Source organism: Gastrolobium bilobum, unplaced genomic scaffold, assembly GCF_033153095.1.
Source record: "Gastrolobium bilobum isolate Gb01-03AN ecotype WA unplaced genomic scaffold, APGP_CSIRO_Gbil_v1 utg1030, whole genome shotgun sequence".
NCBI classification, from domain to species: domain Eukaryota; kingdom Viridiplantae; phylum Streptophyta; class Magnoliopsida; order Fabales; family Fabaceae; genus Gastrolobium; species Gastrolobium bilobum.
The window spans coordinates 448513-471074 of NW_026898359.1; the positions used below are offsets into that span (position 1 = coordinate 448513).

The 22562-nt window shown below is 35.8% G+C and overlaps 3 protein-coding genes across 3 annotated transcripts; 2 read left to right on the forward strand and 1 right to left on the reverse strand.

Annotated features, from left to right (window-relative positions):
- Positions 1-2982: 2982 nt before the first annotated feature.
- Positions 2983-5918, forward strand: LOC133315283 (UV-stimulated scaffold protein A homolog). Its single transcript, XM_061516881.1, has 2 exons — positions 2983-3199; positions 3553-5918. The coding sequence occupies exons 1-2, from the start codon at positions 3005-3007 to the stop codon at positions 5314-5316; spliced, it is 1959 nt and encodes a 652-aa protein (XP_061372865.1). The 5' UTR covers positions 2983-3004; the 3' UTR covers positions 5317-5918.
- A 6706-nt stretch (positions 5919-12624) lies between these two features.
- On the forward strand, positions 12625-16064 carry LOC133315276 (E3 ubiquitin-protein ligase SINAT3). The gene is made up of 3 exons (XM_061516869.1): positions 12625-13059; positions 14994-15380; positions 15608-16064. The coding sequence occupies exons 1-3, from the start codon at positions 12880-12882 to the stop codon at positions 15968-15970; spliced, it is 930 nt and encodes a 309-aa protein (XP_061372853.1). The 5' UTR covers positions 12625-12879; the 3' UTR covers positions 15971-16064.
- Positions 16065-17328: 1264 nt separating this feature from the next.
- LOC133315313 (phosphatidylinositol 4-kinase gamma 4-like) lies at positions 17329-19704 on the reverse strand. Its single transcript, XM_061516912.1, is given in 3 exon segments — positions 17329-17817; positions 18205-18887; positions 18966-19704. Coding segments are annotated over 3 exon segments (1716 nt in total). The 5' UTR covers positions 19612-19704; the 3' UTR covers positions 17329-17430.
- Between the last annotated feature and the right edge of the window lie 2858 nt (positions 19705-22562).

The following is a 22562-nucleotide window of genomic DNA, read 5'->3' on the forward strand; positions in this document are numbered from 1 at the left end:
TGATTTCTGCATTTACTGCAAAAATCATTTTTCTACCGCTGATAATAAAATCGCAGTGAGGTTCATCACATTTATCTTTTCTCTCTTTATTAGTTTCTCTTTTTCTCTTTTTCTATGAGTGGTAGAGAAAGATTTTTACAAAGTGTAGAAATCATTTTCCCTAATTTTAAATAGGTACGTGAGGTTGAAGACCCAGATAACCTAGCGTTACACTCAGACAATCTAGTGTCTCTTGCAATGGGTAAGCAACTTTATAATTTTTTTTTTGATTGTATAAATTACATGTATCCTCTACTTCGTGAATCAAACACGTACAATTTGAACCTATTCCTTTATCAGAAACTTTATAATCTAGCGCCTCAGATGCTTGTTAGAAGCCGCAAGGCACATGGTTAGGTGCCATAGTTCCAAAGTGCCCCCACATTGCACATTCCAAAAGCAGTAGTAGGTCAAAACATGCGAGCAGCAACCAGCCACGCTTAAAATTAATCGGTACAAACTAAGGGAGAAACTTTGTCAAATGGTTAATGGGAGGTAGCTTGGGAAAGCGCAAAGCAGTAGTCTCTTCTCCATCATGTTGGAGCCTACCTCTTTAAGAGATTATGAGGTGGGGAAAGCACAAACCCACTGCCTTCGGAAATTGCACCTTGCTACTTGTACTCATAGTGGTACATAAATGTCTCCCATAAAGTGTGAAGTATGTTGATATAGGGGTGTCTATAGTAGTCATGGTAGAGACCAAGGCACTAGTGGAGCTTCCCATGTATGTGCTCAAGGGGGAAGTGTGTGTGTATGACAGCATATGAGAGGAGTGGGGAAGAAGAAGATCCCCTCTATATATGTGTGAGAAGGGTATTTAGAGAGGAGAGAGTGGGGCAGCAGTGCAGGATGAGAAATGTCACTGTGGTGAACCTCTATGACTTGCCCTGGGTGTCCTCTAGAAGGTTCTAGATATGGGCTTTAAGCGATTGGGCCCATCTGGTGGGCCTAAGTGAGTAGTATCCAGAACACTACCTGAATTGTTGTGGAGGAAGAAAGTATCCCTCGAGCAGTAAGTATATGATTACGAGGGTGTTCCAAGAAGTAGTAATATAGACTAAATTCAAAAAGAATCACTATAGCACATATGATTGTGAAGAGTGATATTATATGTTTAGGCTGAGTGGCCTTAAAATCCAATAAAGTAATTGCTTATAAAAATATTGAAATTCTGTTGGCTTGTATGTTGGAGAAGAGGGAGAATATTCCTTAATGATAATGAGAGAAAATGTGAACTAAATTTGTTCGCCATTGTCTCCACTATTTTGTAAGGCGTTGTCTCACCAACATGAGTGTAAGATGGTGAGTTATGTAAAGAGAAAGGAATTTTCTATGACGAGACTCGTGAGCTCATTCACCAAGTATTACCTAATGAGACCTCTATTGGCTATTTGGCTATTTGGCTATTAGGTTTCTCACTCATCTTACTAAACATGTGTGGGTTGGCCAAAATATTATCAATCTACATAAATTTTGTTTTTTATGATGGGATAATCTTCTCCCGTTACTTGAGGGACGAAGTTAAATTAAGTAAAAAAAAAAAAAGTGAAAGTAAGATTAATAAATTTTATAAAAGGAATAATAAATTAATATTAAAACGGTTTTCAAACTAGTCTCTTAAGCATGAATATTTGTAAATTTGATTTTGGATTATTTAAATTTATAAAATTGATTTTGATTACAAGTGTATTTAAATTAAAATGATTTACGTTTTAAAAATTTTATTTCAAAAATAAGTATATGATAAAATTCAATATAAAATGGGATAGGTTATTCTACCTACTCACATCTTGCCTACCTTTTGCCTACCTCTTTCATTACTGTTGGATTACAATCTAATCCAACGGTTCATATTTACGCAATAAAATAATTTTTTTTCCCTTTCTTTCTCCTCACTTTCTCCCACATCCTTTCTCTCTCCTCCCCCTTTCTCTCTTCCTCTACCCTATACCTAATTTTTTTTCCCTTTATCTCTGATCTCTGCCGAGGTGAACGCACGCGGAAGCATTATGCGAAGCAGTTATGGATTTACAGGGAGAAAAAAGATTGAATCAAGTTAAGTGGATGCTACAAGGTTTGCCTTAATATAGAATGCGATTATTGTTACTTTCAGGGAGGAAGATATCATCAGTGATAGAGAACATGAACTCTGCCGCCAAATTGCTGGAATATTAGGGTTATTAATGGCCATGTTCCCTTCTCTGCAATGAGCTACAAATTGTTGCAAACCTCATATATTATTCGATGAATCGCATAATGCTTAAATTAAAATATTGTGGTCGATGAATCGCATAATGTTGTGGTGCTGTGGTTCAATGCAATTAAAATAAAAAGAAGTTCCAATAAAAATAAACCTGATAGAAAGGGGGAGGAGATAAAGGAAGAAAAATTAGGTATAGAGTAGAGAGGAAGAGAGAAAGGGGGAGGAGAGAGAAAGGGTGTGGGAGGAAGTGAGAAGAAAGAATGAGAAAAAGGGTTATTTTATTGTGTAAATATGAACCGTTGGATTAGATTGTAATCCAACAGTAATGATGAGGTAGGCAAAAGGTAGGCAAGATAGGAGTAGGTAGAATAACCTATCCCAACTATAATATGCTTTAAGAATAATGACAACAATTTTGATTTGAGACAATCAAACATACCTTATCTCTTCTTCTATTTTTATTTGTTTTTTTAAAACCCGTTTGCCATCATCAAACGTGAATTTGAAGTGGTTGAACGTAAATCCAAACGAAGGCCATGTCTTTTAATATTTTTGAGGCCTGAGTCTGAGTAAATACTAAATAGTGAACCTTATGTAAACGACATCCCGTTTCATCAAATGGGACCCGTTGAGCCGTTGACGTAGCGCGCAAGGAGCAAACGAATGAGGAAAAGGGGAAAATTGCGAGCTTTATAAACTTAGGGTTTTTCAAAATCTGATAATATTGAATAAACGAATGTGTGGGTTTGAGATTGGGATTTGATGGGTATGGAAGAAGGAGGCAATGCAAATGGAACAAAGGTGAGGGCTTTGATAGAGAAAGCAACAAACTCCACCGCACCGGAGATCGATCCCCGCCTCCTCAAGGCCATCAAGACGGTGGTCCGCTATTCCGATTCGGAGCTCCGCCACGCTATCCAAACCCTTATGGATCTCATGAAGCGTGACCACTCTCAGGTACGTCCCCAATAGGGTTTCAATTTCTTGTCTGTTGTTTTCTAATTACGGTTTGTTTGATTATGCATCAGTGAAAATGAAAAGATTGATTCAAATGACAATTCCTTAGCAAAAATTGTATGTTGTTTTTCTTTCTGTTCTAATTGATGCTATAAGCGTGATAAAATGATGAAATCTCGTTTGCTTTATTGCTATGTTGAAAAGGTCACTCACTCTCGAAAATATTTACATTAACCACAGGCTACTGGTTCTGCCCCTTATTAGCATAGCCATCTACATGGAAGATTTTAACTTTCAGATTGTCATCTCCAATATGAAATCCCCTGATTGACCTTGACAGATATGTATTGCAGGTTAGGTACCTTGCACTTCTAATAATTGATGAACTCTTCATGCGTTCAAAGCTTTTTAGGACCCTTCTTGTTGAGAACTTGGACCAGTTACTGAGTTTGAGTGTCGGGTTCAGGCGTAATCTACCACTGCCTGCTCCACCAGCTGTTGCATCTGTTTTGCGTTCAAAGGCCATTGAATTCTTGGAAAAGTGGAACGTGTCTTTTGGGGTTCATTATAGACAGCTCAGATTAGGTTATGATTACCTAAAGAATATTCTTAGGCTTCAATTTCCTAACATACAAGCTAATGTGGAGCGGATTCAACGAGAGAGGAGGGAAAAGGAGAGGAGGTCAAAAGAGATTTTATTGAACAAGTATGAATATTTGAAAGAGAATTCAACTTCAATAAAGGGAGGAATACTGTCTGCGATGGATGAGATCAATGAGTGTTTGGACATTTTGCATTCAAAAGAGGAGCTTGTGTCGGATGATATCCTAGATGAAGAAGAACTCATTGAATTTCGTTCTTTGGAGATGCAGCAGATTCGTCTTGAAGCATTGAAAGAAGGGGAGAAAGTTTACGAGAACAGCGATAACAAGGTAGTTTTTGATGCATTGAGAGAGCTATACAAACTTCTGATCACAAAGCATTTGGCTTCCATCCAAGAGTGGATTTCTGTTCTTGTAAGAGTTGAAGTAGCAGACAATAGATTCAGAGATTCCACTTTGAAGGAGTTCATTGATATCCGAAATTGTCTGAAGTCTGTAAAAAACAAATGCGAAGAGGCAGGTTGTTCTCTTCTAAACACATCAAAACTTGAAGAGGAAGAAGATTTTTGGGAGGAGGGTAATGTGGCAGCTATTGAAATCTCGTCTAGTGCACCCAATAATAAAAACAAACATCTTGACATGGCATCGACTTCCCATAAAATGAATAACGATAATCTTGGTTCATACTTTGAAGAGTCTAATGGCTCTGATACTGACAGCCTACTTCATGGAGTAAATAAAGTTGAGTCAAACCCTCTCAGGAGTAAACTTATAGCTGAAGCTCCTGTTGTAAGATGGGGTTCTCACTTGGAAAATTGGGATTCAAACAGGGTTTTTATGGCTAACCAACGGGGCTTGGAGCTTGAAAGTCACTGGGGTAGGGTGGAGGATGATGCAGTTATTCCAGCAGATAAAATTGCTGAATTGAATGTTCAGGCAATGCCTTATGAAGAAAAGCAAATTGAGATCCAACCATGCCGCGCTCCTTTGAGGAAAGGGGGACTCTGTCAGAGAAGAGATCTGAAAGTTTGCCCATTCCATGGACCTATCATTCATCGAGATGATGAAGGGAAGCCACTCAATCAGAGCCCTTCAGAAGACATGAATACGGATTTAGGGACTGATTTAATAGAGCAGTTAGCAAAACAGGCGGTTAAGAATGTTCGTGAAAAAGACAAAGAGGTAGCAAATAAGAGAGAAATTGATAAACAGTCATTGAGACGTGCAAAACTTGCTAAAATTCGGGAACACAATGAAGCAGTTTTACGGGATGCTGCTTTGGCTTCAACTTCTAAATCAGCAGCTCTTGGAGAAGATGTGGAGGTAACTAATGAAGATAAACTGTCTGCCAGAGACAAGAAGCAAAGTCTTGCATCCATGCTGCGGAAGAAAGTAACATCAAAAGATAGAATAGCTCAGAAGCTTTTGAGTTCACGGGCAAGGGATACCGCAGGTAGGCAGCAAGTGTCATCTGAGGATGACAAATACCGAGAAGCCTTCCCAAATCAATGGTAAACTGGTATAGTCTTTTTTAGCTGTCTGATTACTCTGAAGTCTGAATCAAACTCCAGAATAAACTGTATTTTGGGTAAAGCCGTGCCTGTTGGTCATGAGGCCTATTAGTTGGGCAAACCTTGCACAAGGCCCTTGACTTTCCGAGAGTGGGGATAAGAGTTGATTGTATATACTTTTACTTTTATATTTTTAGAGAGAGTTTCAGTGGCGGAATCACGTTGGCTCCAACCAAGATCAAGACTTTGGCTAATTTTAAAAAATTAGCTACGTTTCAGACATAGCTAATTTAATAATTGGCACCAGCTAAATTTTTTTTTGGCCCTGACTCATTAATCTTGCTGGCTCCGGCACTGAAGAGGTTATTTATGGATTTGAACCAACAAATGAGTAACTTTACCACTATTTCAAGGCTCACCCTCTTCACTAGGCGATTTAATTGAATTGAGGGAAAAAAAACTACTTATGTACTCATTTGTTTTTCTGTATTCTTAATTTTTCTTGGGCAGACATAAGCGCCAGCTGACCCCTAAGGACGAAGGGAAGTAGTTGTGTGCATTGTTGTGAAAAACTAGTGTAAAAACTTACGTTTTTACGTTTTTATTAGAGTGGTGCGTGTTAAAACTCAAGTAAAATCCTTGATAAAAACTGGTAGAAACGCCGCATAAAAACATAAAAACGGTTACCGTTTTGATCGTTTTTACTTAAAACTAAAAATTTAATAAAAAAAAAAAACCTAAATTTCGTTTTCCCCAAATCATATTCACAGTATCTTGATATCTTTTTGTTTGGATATATGTTTTTTATAATATGTCTTATAAAGCTGCAATTTTATTATAAGTTATGCTATGAGAATCGTTTTGTGTTTTTGGATCATTGTGTGCATTGAAAGAAGTTGAATTATATTCTGATGAGCGATGATCCAAAATCTGCAGAGCGTATGAAGCAGTTAGAGCAGATTGGTTATCCATTACTTGTTAATTATTACTGTTTATAATTTTGATACTTGGTTATGAAAAACAATTTTCCTTTTTAAATAGATAAGTGGCTCAACACATATGTTCATTATGTGAAATTTTTTTTACATGCATATATATAATTTTGTATCTTGACCTTAAGTAGTAGAAAGTATAAGCTTTACGTTTCGTGTAGTTTTTACATTTTACGTTTGTACCACCTCTTTCCGTTTCTACGTGACAACATTGGTTGTGTGGCCTGCTTATGTATTTTTATGTTTAAACTGATTTCCCACATTTTCTGTAAAACCGTTTAGTATATAGTAGATGCCAGAGGATTGCAACTTCGGCAATTGACGTGAAGTTACAATTTTTCTTTGTTAATTGTAACTGCTAAATAACAAGTCTTCAATTCATTTATTATTATTATTACTAAATGTCAGAATGACATAAATGAACATTGGCATTGGATTTCCACTGGGTTCCATAGGTGATTAATGAAGTTGCGGTAGTATATCCGTGAGGCGTGGAACCCATGAGGAATCTTAGTTGATTTTTCAGCATAGCCTGAAAGGTGTCATAAATGGTTTCCATTACTATTAAAGGAGGGGCTGTTCACCAGTCAGTCAAGTGGTTGCCGCTGGTGATGGACCTTCATCATTAATGAGAGAATTATTGCATTCCCCCAACAAGAAGTTTTTACAAAGATAACCATAATCCCCCTTAAAATTGAAAATTTGGATGTATTTTTTTTATTATGATTTCAAAAAAAAATGGATGGAAATACGATGGTGGAGCGCAGTTGCTAGGAACTAAAAAAAGAAATATCGTTAGCACCAAACTGAACTTTTGCTGCTAATAATCTTTTGTATTATTTTGTGTCTGTATTATCCCTTCAGCCAAAACTTGACAAAAGAAAAGAAAAAACCTTTTGTATATCTTTAGACATGGTAATTTTGCCTTGAAGTAACGTTGATTCGTCACTTCTGATACCAATATCTTTAAGCAATAATGCACTGATCATGATTCCGGTGAACAAAATAAGGAAGAGTAAATTACATTTTTTATCGCTCATTAACATTGTTCCCTCTAATATTCCCTAGGAAATTGTTTTCTTATTCTAAACATCATATATAACTCAATAAACCTCATTACTATGCAAGTCGAAATATTCATGTCAATAATATCAAGAATTTAGAACCATAATTGAAAGAAAAAAAATCATCTCATTAATTTTATGATATGCTTAGAACTTTCTTCTTGTATGTTTTATTAATTTATTTGAGTTTGTAAATGTTAAAATTATTTCTGAATATGTTATTTTATTTTATTTTATGATAGTTTTTACTTGCTTAAAAGTCAAGAAAAAGAAAAAGAAAGATTTACAGATAAGACAAAATATGCACGATATAAGTGCAAGTAAAGAAATTATGAGAATGTTTAAAAAAATTAAAAATGATAAAGTCACGATCAGAAAGACCTAATAATAATTAGAGTAAACACTTTTTTAGTCCCTGACAATATCTACGAAGTCCTTTTCAGTCCCTGACAATAAAAAAGGATCAAATTGGTCCCTGAAAGTACAAGAAAAGGGTCACTCTACATATTTGGGAGTTGACATAAGGACTAACATGACCTTTTTTTTTGTAATTTCAGGGACCAATTTGGTCCTTTTTTATTGCCGGGGACTAAAAAAGATTTCGTAGATATTGACAGAGACTAAAAAGGGTGTTAACTCTAATAATTAAATGGCCATCTTTTTAACTAGTGTAACTGTGTAAGCATTGAAATAGAACTAAAGAAGTAAACAACAATTTTTCAGCCATGGCCCAATACCTGTTTTTAAATAGTTTGTAGAACATCAGTTCCTTATACGTGTTAAGAGAGTGTCCTCAAATTAAGTAACAATATGACTAGGATAATTAAGTCCACGAATTAATAATAACTTTCAAAGTGAACACTCAACTAAAAAACTAAATTATTTTCAAACTGCGGATAAGCCCGGCATCCACGCGAAAATGATTGATAGTGGACCTGCTGTATACGGTGTACCACAAAGGTGTAGACCCCCAGCTTTAATTCAAATGAATTGCGCTCCCTTCAACGATGCCCACTGCACACCACCGTATCTTCCTCCACATGTCAGAATTCTAAGGGGGTGTTTGTTTTATGTTTTTGAAGAGGATTACCGGTAATCCTTCTTTGGTAAATGTAATTATCATGTTTGGTAGAAGGAATAAATTACGATTCCCAGATATCCAAGGATTACCGGTAATTTGATTTATAAAGAAAAGTCACTATTCAGATTACCAAAAATAATATGGTAATTCAGAATACCAATCAGAATACCAAGTAAAGGAAAATCACAATAATAAATTTTGAGACAAAAATACCCCAATACACATAAAAATATAGACCCAATCTATCAATTACAAAAGTAAAAATAGTTTGGGGTTATTTTTGTAAAATAACCTCATATTCCAAGTCATATTTCGTTCTAAACCAAATATGGAATCAATAATTTTTACCCAATATTCTCGGTAATATTTTGGCGAACCAAACACCTCTTTCGTAAGATTCCAGGTAAACTCAATTTCTACTGAATTCCCATTAATCATGATTCCCGGTCACCAAAAAATTTCTCTTGTACCAAACACACTAAAGGACTCAAAAAAATAAAACTGGCATCCTGATCTTGGTAGGGGAGCTTAGTTAATTCTCTTAATAAATTAATTTATCTTTCTATCATTGATGGTAAATTACTAGTTTTCCCCCTATCAACTGGTTTACTGAAAATCTTACTAATCTAGCTTGACTACCATCCAATTATGCAACAGACTGCTCTCTTAAGACATGTTTGTTTGGTGCATAGTATAGGATAAGACATGATAGTATAAGATCTGATTGTATAAGACATGATTAAATTTAATACTATCGAGCGTTTAGTATGATATTATATAAGATAATATCCTCCAATATTTTAAAAATTAATATTTAATATATAAATATTGAAATGATATATTAGTTCTTGGGAATTGTACTTCTAAGCAATATTAATACATCAATCCCTTATCAGGCCTAATCCACCACTCCTATGCATAATTAAGTTATACATCGTTTTGATGTATTAAGGGATCATGTTGTATAAGCTTGTACTATACGATGATCACACCAAACAACTGAAAATGTCATAACGTATAGTATAAGCTTATACTATCAGACCTTATACACCACACCAAACATGCCCTTAATGTATTTTTTTCAACCCAAAATTTAAACTCAAGAGAAGAAGCTATTTAGCATTTATGAAGAGAATCATTAGGATTTGTGGGTCTATCGAATGGAATGATAACTCGTGCAGTTTAGCATGGAACAATTCAACTAAATCATAATCTGACCATTAAGAATGTGTTATACATGTCTTATCTGAATGCAACTTGAATACATCACAACAATGAAAATGAGGTTATTTTTTACTAATAATATGTGTCATGCAAGACCTAGGCACAGGGATGCAAACTGAATTGGGTGAGCAACAGGGTGGAGCGTTTGTGTTCAAGTTGGTACAATATTATGCTTGTGTTATTCATCCTAGAGTCCTTGGAGATATGGTATCGCAAACTTAGGCTCCCTTCTTTCAAGGTTCTTTCTTTCCTCCCCACTATCACATGTGATCACTATGTATGTGATGCTTGTTATTGTGTTAAGCAGACAAAAAATAATTTTTCTCATAGTAGTCAACATAGCAAGAGGTATTTTGATCTTGTACACTATGATATTTGCGGACCTTATAACACGGATTTATTTTTTTGGTGCTCACTACTTTTTGACTCTAGTTGATGATTATAGAAAGGTTATTTGGGTTTCCCTCGTGACCAAGAAGAGTGAAACATTTGCGGTTCTTAAGAAATTTCTCACCATGGTGTGCACACAATTTAAAACAAGTGTCAAAGTTGCATGATCATATAATGGTGCTGAATTCAAAGGTCATAAACTAATTACTTTATTTGATGAGTTGGGTAAAGTCCATCAAATTTCATGTGCAGATAGCCCGTAATATAATTGGTCACATCAAACGCAAACATAGGCACGTTCTTATTGTTGCCCATCTAATCAACTGAACATTTTCAACTTTATTGCAAGGGAATACCCCCTATAGAATGTTGTTCAAAAGTACTCCAAAATTCTTCTCATTTGTGTGTGTTTGGTTTTCTATGCTATGCACATCTACGCCCTGATCCACGAAACAAAATTGACTCACATTCTCGCAAGTGTATTTTTCTTGGTTACCCCTATGGACAAAAAGGATGGCTAGTTTATGATATTGAGACTTGGAAGATATTTGTTTCCCGAGATGTTTGGTTCCATAAAAAATTCCATTTGCATCCTCTGAGTCTACCCTTGACGATCAACATCACATTTCCGGCCACTTTCTCACATTATGGTCACCAAAGTAGTTTCTTAGACCATGACCAACTGACGACTAACTCTGTTGCTGTAGTCATTCATTCCTGGGCCATCTTCCCTAAATGATAGGGAGAGTGTTAAGGTAGATGCCAACACTTCTCCATCTCCAAGCAATCAATCATGTGCAACACCTCCTCTAGATGCTTCTAAACCACCATTATCCTTTCTTGTACATGGTCAACGAGAGAGAAAGCCACCATCTTATTTAAAGGATTATAAGTGTAACAATCCTATTACACATACACACACGCAACTTTTCTTATCCTAATTTTCTATCTAGCACCAACATTATTTGGTAGCTGTTAATGATGGGGTAGAACCAAGATATTTTAAAGAAGCTATAAATAACTCCCGCTGGTTATGAGAAAGGAGATCAATGCATAAGAAGACAATCAGACATAGACTCTCACCCATCTACCTCTTAGCAAGCGTGCTATACCCGGGTCTATAAAATAAAGTACAACCAAGTTGGAGGAGAAGACTATATGGAAACACTTTCACCAATGAATAAAATGATGGGTGTTCGCACATTTCTTGTTGTTGCAATTGCTAAAGAGTGAAAATTGCATTAGATAGACATTAACAATAATTTTCTCCATGAAGAAGTCTATATGAAAATCCCACAATGATTTTTTGCAAGTTCCTTTAGTCAAATTTTTTCGCTTAAAGAAATCTCTCTATGGTTTATGTCAATCTTCAAGCAACTGCTTCACAAGCTCCGTTCATCTCTTGAAAAAAATTGGTTTTGTCCAATCCAAAACTAACTTCCAATGTTTACTAAAAGGTCATATCTTCCTTGACCGGTTGTATATGTAGATGACATATTGCTGGCTAGAAATGACTCTGTTGCATGCAACCAAGTGAAATCCTATCTCAATTCTGGCTTCCAGATAAAGGATTTAGGGCATTTGAAGCACTTCCTAGGCATTTAGTTTACATGTGGATCCTCAGGTTCGTTTCTATGCCAGAGAAAATATGATCTTGGCATACTTTATGAATCATGATTGTTAGGTTGTAAACCGAACCAATCATCCATCTAGAATTAAGTTATGGTGTTCACACTTTGTCACAGTTCATGAAAAATTCTAAAATGGAGCTTTATGGTGCATTAGTTCAAGTTAAGTGTTATCTTAAAACTAATCTAGGACAAGACATTTTATTATGTAAAGATTGTGATCTCAAGTTCCTTACTTATTGTGATTAAGATTAGACTGCTTGCCCTCAAACTCGTAGGTCGCTTGCTCGTTATTTCATCTTACTTGGTTCCTCTCCTATATCATGGAAAATGAAGAAACAACTTATAATGTCTCGTTCTTCGGTGAGTCAAAATACCGCTCTATGGCTACTATCCTATAAAGCTTTTTTGGTTAAAATCATTTTTGACTTCCTTTGGTGTGAACCACACATCACCAATTTGCATAAAATATTTCAAATAACATTTTTTTTTTAAAAAAAAACTAACTTATATCTGAAACCTTTATGGCCCCCACCAATTCGATTCCGTGTTTGAGCCTTTCTGTTCTCTCTAGAGTTGTGATTCTCAAGAATCGAACGTATTATCCTTTGGACTTATCAAATACTAGGATCTAATTAGTACACCACTAAACAAATAACTCTTGGGTTATTTCAAATAATTATTAAATTAATGATTATTGTTCCTAAGTCCTCGTACCTAAGTGCCCACTGTCCACGCAATTAATCACTACATGGTCTTCATTTCCTATCCAGCACATTGTTCTACTTGATCTTGATCTATTTTGATCTATTTATTGCTCTTTAACTTCTCTCTTTGGTTTTTGTTGGTGAAATCCTTAAAGCCGTTTGATTTTAATCAAAGGGTCCTTAGGACTCAGACACCGAAATATTCTATTACTCCTATGTCTGTTGTCTTAGAGGACCAAGGAAGAAAAGCATCAGTTTTTGTAAGCAATCAAATTAAAAATCCTTGCTTTCTCCCCCTTCTCTTTTCCTTGTCTTCAAAAATACACATAGCAGTTCTACCCAGCTGAACCATCATAACTCATATTTTGCTGTTTTTCTTCCCTTTCTGCTGCATATATGATTCGAGTGAATCGCACCCACCATCGAAGAGTAGCCATAAATTAATCGTATTGGTGTTATCCTTGTCGTTTTAGCTGAAAGAATGGAATCGAGTAGCATTGATAGCAATGTATTATCGTTGACTATGATGGAAGTGGATGAGCATCCCCATCAGTTTTCTTCAAACTCGAAGCCACATAACAATGGTCCCACCACTACCAGTGTCCATGACCTTCTTGAATGCCCAGTTTGCACCAATTCAATGTACCCTCCTATCCATCAGGTTTGTTATCTGATCCATTTTGCTTTATGGGTTTGCTTCCTCCAATTATGATGTTATTCTTTCTTTTTACGTTGTGTTAATGCGATTTGCTTGCGGTCTTCATTCTATTTACTTTTTCTTTTCTTTTCTTTTCTCACTTAAGAGAGGGTATTTATTAACGGGCACTTGTGGCATGAAGGGTTTGGATTTTTTATGATTGGATTCGAAGTCTTCGATATAGGGATAAAGGGTATGTGCAGTTGCGTTTCGGTATTATGGGTAGTGTTTTTTGTTTTATAGATCTTATGTTTGCTGGAATTTCAGTTTGCATGATTCCGCTTGTGTTGAATCCTGAGGATTTGATTGCTAAGGTGGGTTACTTTGATCAAAGTTTGGTCCTTGCAATCTGTTTGACTTTTCTGGGATTGAGTTCCTTCTTACCTGTTACCTTTTTTACTTCCGGCGAAGTTTTGTGACTAGTGATTACTGAAAAGGGGGAAATTTGAGTAGATCTCTCTCTCTCTCTCTCTCTCTCTCTTAATCAAACCCTACCGAATTTACTCAACTCATTGTTGTGATTTTTCAGACTCACTGAAGGTATGGTTTTATACAAGTCCTGCTATGCATCACTTATAAGGCTATGTAACTTACGATTATTCCCGTGAGGAGCGAGGACTATAATCAATGTCTGTTGGTCAATCAAGAGAATTTGGTTAATTAACTTATCAAGGCAATGGGTATTCAATATCTGGTAGTGAGAGGAACCTACGTAGTGGCATTCTAAATAAGAGAGTTTGCAGATATGGATGTTAAAAAAAGCTTGAATAAGAAATAAGCACGGTATACAGGGTTTGTGGCTTATGATGATTTCTTCAAGGAGTTATTGTTTCTGACTAATTTGAAAGTGAATATTTCACCTGTGGCTTGTTTATTAGATCAGTTCCACATTAGAAGGACATGAGAATCTCTTTTGGTTGGGATGTGTCATAGTGAGAAAATCTTTTATTTAGTTCTAGTAACTGACTACTTAGAATATTTGTGTTCCTTTGGATCCATAGCCTGATGTCCCCCTTCCCCCCTGGTAATATTTTTATATTATCTTTCTTGTTAGTTGGTATGCACTGATTGCAAATTTGGGATTTGGTAAGTTGGTTGTTGGTCTTCTCTCTAACTTTGACGTGATAGCATGTAATTGGCTTTGCTACAAGCCTACAATATCCTGAAATAAGTAGAGAAGATTATGATGAGTTATTACTTAAAAAGGTATGGCTATGAATAAATTTGTTGATGCTGCTAACAAGTCAGGAAATCTGATTCTTAATTAGGACGTATAGTCATATACTCAAGTGGCAAATTCTATACATTCATTACAGAAGTTGTCGCAAGTAGTAAAATCCCTGGGACACTAAACCTTTTCCTTTGGGATTGCAGTCTAGGAAAATTATATGCATCTCATGCAACGAGGTGGGAAGATATTTAAACTTTCTACGACTCTGTCATTGCACTAAAGTTTACAGCTTGAATTGGTAGGCAACTCCACTGTTATGAATACATTGCAGCTGGCCACAAGATATGAAAAATTTCAACATCTTATCAATTTCTAATGAAAAGTAACTAGAATAGAAAAACAAAAGGATCAGGTGTTACTTTTTATTTTTGCTGTGAGATTTGGTTTTAAGTTCAGAATCTAACAAAATGAAATCCCTTCACTCATCAACCAAATCTGGTGATTTCTTAAGTTTCATTGTGTGCTGAACTTTATTTTAGCAAGTTGTGGTGCATTTTGTTAGATTTTGTCATTCTCTTGTGAGGAATATTTTAGCTTTTGAGTATATTATTTTGTCAGAGTAAATAGAAAACTTATGTCCTTGTCCTTGTACAGGAATGCAGGTTACTCGATAAATTTGATTAATGATGTTTACAATACCATTCACAAAACTAATTTTGTTCTGCAGTGCCACAATGGGCATACCCTTTGTTCAACTTGTAAGACAAGGGTCCACAACCGATGCCCAACCTGCAGGCAGGAACTCGGTGATATAAGGTGTCTGGCATTGGAGAAGATAGCAGAATCACTTGAACTGCCTTGCAGATACATCTCTCTTGGTTGTCCAGAGATATTTCCCTATTACAGCAAGCTCAAACATGAGGCTATTTGTAACTTCAGACCATACAACTGCCCTTATGCTGGGTCAGACTGCTCTATTGTTGGGGATATTCCATACCTTGTTGCTCATTTAAGGGACGACCACAGGGTTGATATGCATTCTGGATGCACTTTTAACCATCGTTATGTCAAGTCTAATCCCCTGGAAGTAGAAAATGCTACATGGATGCTAACGGTAACTATATCTTCAACCCTCCCACCCCACAAAAAGAAAAAAATGGAACGTGTCCTTCTTTAGGGTGGGGTATTGTGCGTGGAATGATCTTTGATATGACATTAATTTCTATGCATATGCAGCAGCAGATATTCCTTCATTTCATGCACAAGCACAACTACATTTTGCGCATCTTGAAATCCCATTCAAATTGTTATGGTTGACTCTTTATTTTTGTTTACTGTTAGGTTTTCCATTGTTTTGGTCAGTATTTTTGCCTCCATTTCGAAGCCTTCCAGCTTGGTATGGCTCCTGTGTACATGGCATTCCTCCGATTCATGGGTGATGAAAGAGAGGCCAGGAACTACAACTACAACTTGAAGGTAGGAGGAAATGGACGTAAACTAACTTTTGAGGGGAGTCCACGAAGCATTAGAGATAGCCATAAGAAAGTAAGAGACAATCATGATGGCCTCATCATATACCGTAACATGGCGCTTTTCTTCTCAGGAGGGGACAGGAAAGGGTTGAAGCTAAGAGTAACAGGAAGGATATGGAAAGAACAGAAAAACCCTGAAGCTGGAGTGTGCATACCCAACCTGTTTAGCTAGGTTGATTGCATCTCTTGAATACTTTTTCTTGCTGTAGATAATTTTGGGAAGAATTAATCTATGCCTGGTGAATGATTATGGAGGTTTCAACTTACAAAACAGAATAAAAACTTTCTGAGTTCTAACCATGATAATTTATCAAATATTTGGTCCTACGTGTATCGTAAACCAAATCCCTTGAGATAGTTTTTATCATAAAAATATTTAAATTTGGCAATGTTCATTGGATTTTTTTTATGTTATTTATTGAACATGCTTCGAAAAGTGTTTCCTTCACTGTTATTAACCATTAGCGAAAAATAAATCACACGTTATTCGCTACCTTTCATGTCCATAATAATACTTTACATATTTCGACACAAGAAAAGAGTTTTCACTTCAAGTGGGAGTTGTGAGTCGTACCCAGCTCCCATGAGAGACTAAAGCGGAGAAATACTATGCAGCCAGAAATGGATCAATCAAATCCAGTATCCAATGATTTTCTGATGCGGATTAAATCACAAATGCATCTTATAAATCAAAAGAATATAACCCAAGTCAATAAAAATTAGAAAGTATAGCAAAAGGGTTTTTAACTTGCATAGCTACTACTTTTTTACAAAGGCTACACATTTTCAAAGGTTACAAAAATATGCAAATAAATAATAATATTTATGAATACATCCAAGGATAATACTCTAGACCCCTTTTTGTAACTTTACGAAAGGTCTTAGATTATACATGTATCTAATGTATATAGTGAAAGTAAATAGTTAGTACCTCAAAATTTTTGCAAGCTAAAATAGTTTAGAATGTAGTAATGTCAATTGCATTTCCTTACCGGCAATCTTAATTCAATAAATCCCTCCCTTTAATTTGAGTAACTTTTGTGCATGTCTGACTCCTCCCCTGCGTGCATAAATGGCTAAGCAACCTCTGGGATTTTGAGGCTGCGATTAGTACCAGTATAAAAGAGAGGTGTCACCCATTCTCAGACCAAAACAAAAAATGTAAGAGTTAGAAGAGGTTTGTGCCAATATATAAATATATAAGCGATAGAGAATGACAACACACATCTAACTTCATTGAATCCAAACAACGTAACAAACATTTCATTTACCACATTCCCATTTTCACTCCTAGCAAGCACAACCTTATAGTTGAAACAAGACAACACTCGCCACATGATAAGAATATTAAACTACAATTCAAATAGGGAAAGGGCTTCTCTACTATCCCTGGAATTTAAATTTAACAAGGAAATCAACTACAAACCTGAAAGAATTTGTGATCAGTAGGAAACTACTAAAAAATAAAAACCTACAAAGTCATAGCTAAGAATGATTAACTTTCCAACCAAAGAAAACAGAATTCCTTTGTCATGGACTAAAAACCCAATTATTTGAGCTATACATATGTACGTGAACATATGTACACATAGACATTTATATACCTGCTACTGTTGCAGAATACAACTCTAGTTATAAAAGGGAACTGACGATCTCATCAAGGCACTGGTCCATGATTTGGGAAACAGCATCCAGCAACGTAGCTTCACTTGTGCCAGGAAGAACAGAATCCAGTGCTGCTTGTAATATTTCCTCAATCACAGATTCCTTGTTCAAGGATTCCCTGCACATCAGGCTTCCAATGGCAAAGGGGGTCAATCCCCTCTCCACCCCTTTCTTCAAAAGCATGGTTGAGATTCTAAGAGTACGGGCACAGTCAACTGGCAGATCCCATCCATGAAACTTCAAAAGGGCAATATCTTCTTCCGCGTCCAGGGACTTTATGTAGTCAATAGTCTCTGGGGAGTATGGCTGGCGAGCTTGGGGCCAGTAAAGCCATTCAAAGGTACAATCTTCAAACTGTTGGAATGTAAAAAATGTCAAATGATTGGCTAAAGCAAGATTCAAGAAAAATCTATTTGCAGTTACTTGTCAAGCAGACTTCAAACTCCATTACTTGCAGACACACAAATCTAACTGGAATCCCAGCCAGTTCACCTTTTAAGCATAAATATAATTCGACTTAATATATTGTACAGGTTGGAACAACAGAATTCTGCATTCTATACATATACTAGCATCCATTATCAAACATGAGAAAACAAAAGTTTAACACTTCAAATCAAGGAATTAATAAAAATTCAAAATAGAAAAAAGAGCGCGCTAAAGAAAGGGGGGAAATAGAATATATAAGCATAATCACATGCATTAAAACACAAAAAAGAGAGCATAAAATAAGGTGCTTACGCTTGTGGGCAAGCAGTATCCATGATCAATTGGAATCAGAACAGACTGGTCATTGTCCTCCTCTGTGCTGAGCAAAATATTCCCAGTATGCCTATCTGCATTTGCCAGTCTTATGTCCAATACAGTAATTTTATGTACTTCCTTTACTGGGAAAGCCCCAGGTCCCATATCTTCACAACTTCCATTATTTTCCACAAACATTTGCATGGAGCCAATCTTAGCAGTCAAGCCTCCTGGTTGGTTAAATCCTTTATGCAAGCACTTAACCATCAATGTCGGGGGAACACCAGCAAAGCCCTTCTCATCACCAAATAACAAGCGGCGACCACTCATTGGATGGTCCAAAATATAAGCCGCAACTTCCCTGAATGCTCCTTGACCAACCCTTGTACCCTTTTTTAAGCCTTCACCATCTAATGAAAAAGGAAGACCCCGAGGGTTATTCACAGCCATTAGCTCTTCATCAATTGGCTTAAAAACTGACACATACTTTTGCCCTGTTGAATCAAGCATAAAGTAAGCTCCCCCTGTACCCTCTGCAGATCTGATCGGATAGTTTCCACTATCTAATCCATCATATGTAGAGTTTACCATATTCCAAATCACCGAAGCTAATTCAATTTTAGGGTTAACAATAATTGGCTCCAAAACAAAATCTCTGTCAGGAGGCTTTCTTGGCACAACTCTTTGAATGGCATCATACCTCCTGATAGTATCTTCTTTATCAACATCATATTTTCTCTTGTAAGTATTTCCATCACTGTAATCCTTTTTCTTATCAGCCAAATCTGTTGCTACAACGGACAACTCAAGGGGTCTTCTCTGAACTTTAGCATGCTTTTTTCTAACAAACAGATGCACCACTGCATCATTATGTTTGCAGCAGATATCATCAATAAGCTTCTGGTCCTCAAGCTGCTCCCCATTACACACAAGTTCCTGCTGCTCAGGATCATCAAATTGTTTCTCCCTTTTGGCCATCCGTTGCTTTAGGTACCCAACATCCCTACCGCGTTCCACATGAAACGTGAATTCCTTCCCACTAGAAGTTTTCACATTGATGACCTGAAGATCTGACAGTTTGATTATCAAATGCAAAACATTTCCATCTGTTACTCCATAGTCCTTGAGTAGAGAATCACTTCGTGCCAATTCTCGGCCCGCAAAGACCAACTTTTGTTTGTTTGTTAAGAAAGGAAGGCTCTCACACCTTTGGATTTTGAATTTTACAGACTCAATGGTATCCTATTCCATAACTCTTATTGGATTCAATGAGCCAGAAAAGGAGAGATATATGAAAATGGATTTATCTTCCAAAGACAAGTGTGATGGGAAATGGAATGCCTTCGGAGACAACAATGGTTCAACAGGAACAGGACTAAGAGTACTTATACCCGCAGATGACATTTTCACTATTGATGTTGATCAAGAAAAATGAATACAAAACAAATGAAATGAAGCTTGAGACTAAGAATTAAGCCCCTGAAAGCCTACAAATTTCACAAAACAGCCATATTCCATATTACAAATTGTACAATTAGGTTACATCGGGTGATGATCACACTCCTCCCAAGGGTCACCTAATAAGCATAGAAAACAAATTCGAATAACAAGGTACAATCTTTTGAAGGAAAAGATGAAAAAGATTCAGACTTCAAGGCATTAAATCCTCATCTCCCCCTCCCACCCATCAGAACCCAAAGAATTCGGATCAAAACACAAATGGGTCTGAATGAATGGCGAAAAACCCAAAAGAGAGAGAGAAAGAGATCGGATTCTTACTTACCCCCCAAGAAGCAGAGGAAAACAAAACAACGCCGGAGATCGCAAGTTTGCAACTTTTTCAGCCAAGACAATAAGAATTGGGTTATTGAATTGAAGGAAGGAAGAATAGAAAAGTATGGTTATTGGTTTCTATTGACTCTGACAGAAAGCGAAAGCAAAAGAAAAAGAAAGAAAGAGAGAGAGAGAGAGATAAAAAAATAAAAAAGAAAGAGAAAAGAAAATGTCGTATAAACGCGTGTAGCTGCCTGGCGTTGTATACGTAGCGAGACCGGTACAAAGCTTTTGACCAAACGAAAAGTTCCTCTGCACCGTACATATACACATAAACATACGCATACATACACCTATACGTAGCTAAGCTACAGAGAGAAAGGTCCATTTTGGCCTTTTCTTAGAGAAGAAGAAAATGAACAAGGAAGGTTCCTCCATTGCTATGACATTCACTATGACTATGTACAGTCGCAGCAGATGTGTCATTACCAATCAACAATTGACACGTAACTAAAAGTGTTGTCATAATGTCATTCGTGTTGCGACATGGATATGACGTGGCGGATGTCTCCTACATTGCCACTCACCTTACCAAACCCTCAATTTCTTTGTCAGCCACAATTTTTTATTTATTTGTTTTTGGGTGCGCACTCCTTCATGGATTTATACGAGGGAAATGTGATTATCATGCATGTCACAATTTGTGTCATGCCATATGAGACACAAATATTGGTAAGTCAGCTACAAAATCAAAATTTTTATACCAATATAAGATAAATAAAATCCATTTTAATATTAAAATTAAGAGATTAATGTTTTTTTTGTAGGAGATAATTTTATTCCCTAAACACATATAAAAATGTGTGAATCTCATTTGGAGTCATATGAAGAGAAAAAATAAATATAGATTTCACACATTTTTATTTGTGTGTAAGAAATAAAATTATCTCCAAAACAACATTGGTCCTAAAATTAATGGTGAAAACAAGAAAGATAGTGAGATTTAACCGTTGAAAGATTTGAATTGATCTCATTCTTGAATTTGAAATGAAATGAAGAAGACTGGGACACGGAATAAGACCACCTTGATCAGAATAATATTCACATAACTGTTATAACATAGAGTAGAGTGCAACGTTGAAAAGGTTAATAGACAATAGTAAAAAGATGGGATAATGTGAAAAAAAATATAATATGATCATGTGAAAATATCATAATTACACAAAGATAAAAGAGTTAATAGACAATAATAAAAAGATAACAAATGAATCATCTTAGGTGGAAAAAAACATAACATAATCATGTGAAAAGATCACAATTATATAAAGATGAAAAAAGATTAATAGACAACAGTAAAAAGATGGGAAATAAATCCTCTTATGTGAAAAAAATATATAACATAATCATGTGTAAAAATTTTTTCCACGTAAAGGATCTCGATCAAAAAAGATGGTTCATAAGTTAATGGGTTTTATGTTTATTATTTTACATAACATAACTTCACTTTCCTACACACACATTAAAGAGGTGGAGTCTACATGTTTTTCTTTCTCTTTCATCATTCTACTTTCTCTCTCTTCATCATTGTGTGAGTTGGAAACTACCCTTATATTATGTCACATAACCTTAATAAAACCCTAAGTTAATGTCAACAAAACATTAATTGAGCATTGGGAAGTTAGGTGCTCCTTTCGTGTCCTCCTCCTTCCGTTTTCTAGGTTTCTTCCCATCCTGGGTTGGACCCTTGACACACGGGAGAAAAATGATGACTTATAGAAAAGATTAATGGATGAAATGAAATTTGTTAAATATGTATCATAAAGAATAAGGATTTGCCATAAAACACTCGGGCTTAAGAACGCTTTAGTGTTCTAGCCTTCATATTGATACATTTGTATTAGATTTGGGTCAATTTAGTTGACAAATGATTAAAAATAAATAAGAATTCGCATAACAGGTAGCAATTCAACCCTAAATATTAAAAGTGTGTAACTAAATAACCCTTCACTTTAACGGAATTTGTTGGGTTGTGTCAATTTGGAAATAAATTTTTGGTGCAACTGACCACTGAGAGCATCACACATCAGTCGACACACATCATAGGAGAAAATATCGACTAACGTATGATGCTCCCATTGATTGATTGCTCTGTATTTTTGGTGCAATTGTTGTACAAAAAATTTATTCCCAATTTGGATACTTACGTACTTGGACCCTATTTTGTTTATTGAATTTTAAGGTGCCGCAATGGTGCTACCAAACCACTACTTTAAAATGTTTGTTTTAAGCATTTTTTTAGGTCTGCTACCATCTTCAAACACTTTTTTTTAGTTATTAGACAGTAGAAATATAAAACAGAAATAATAATAATAATGATAATAATAATAAATGACATAAAAATTTTAAAAAGGTAAAAAAAATTAATAACTTCTGTTTTGCTCAAATATTAGGGTCAAAATGGTTCTCAAGATCAGTGTTTTAAAACTCGACCCAATCATGACTTAGTCGAGGTATTGAATTTCTGGATTATTGGTTCAACCGATTTAATTAAATTCATATTAAATTATATAATAAATGCAGGG

Excerpts from the sequence above, each read along its gene's own strand:
- LOC133315283 (XM_061516881.1), top strand. The coding sequence starts at position 3,005 with ATGGGTATGGAAGAAGGAGGCAATGCAAATGGAACAAAGGTGAGGGCT. Across the intron at positions 3,200-3,552 it reads TGAAGCGTGACCACTCTCAG|GTTAGGTACCTTGCACTTCT; the intron begins GTACGTCCCCAA and ends TATGTATTGCAG.
- LOC133315276 (XM_061516869.1), top strand. The coding sequence starts at position 12,880 with ATGGAATCGAGTAGCATTGATAGCAATGTATTATCGTTGACTATGATG. Across the intron at positions 13,060-14,993 it reads TGTACCCTCCTATCCATCAG|TGCCACAATGGGCATACCCT; the intron begins GTTTGTTATCTG and ends TTTGTTCTGCAG. Across the intron at positions 15,381-15,607 it reads ATGCTACATGGATGCTAACG|GTTTTCCATTGTTTTGGTCA; the intron begins GTAACTATATCT and ends GTTTACTGTTAG.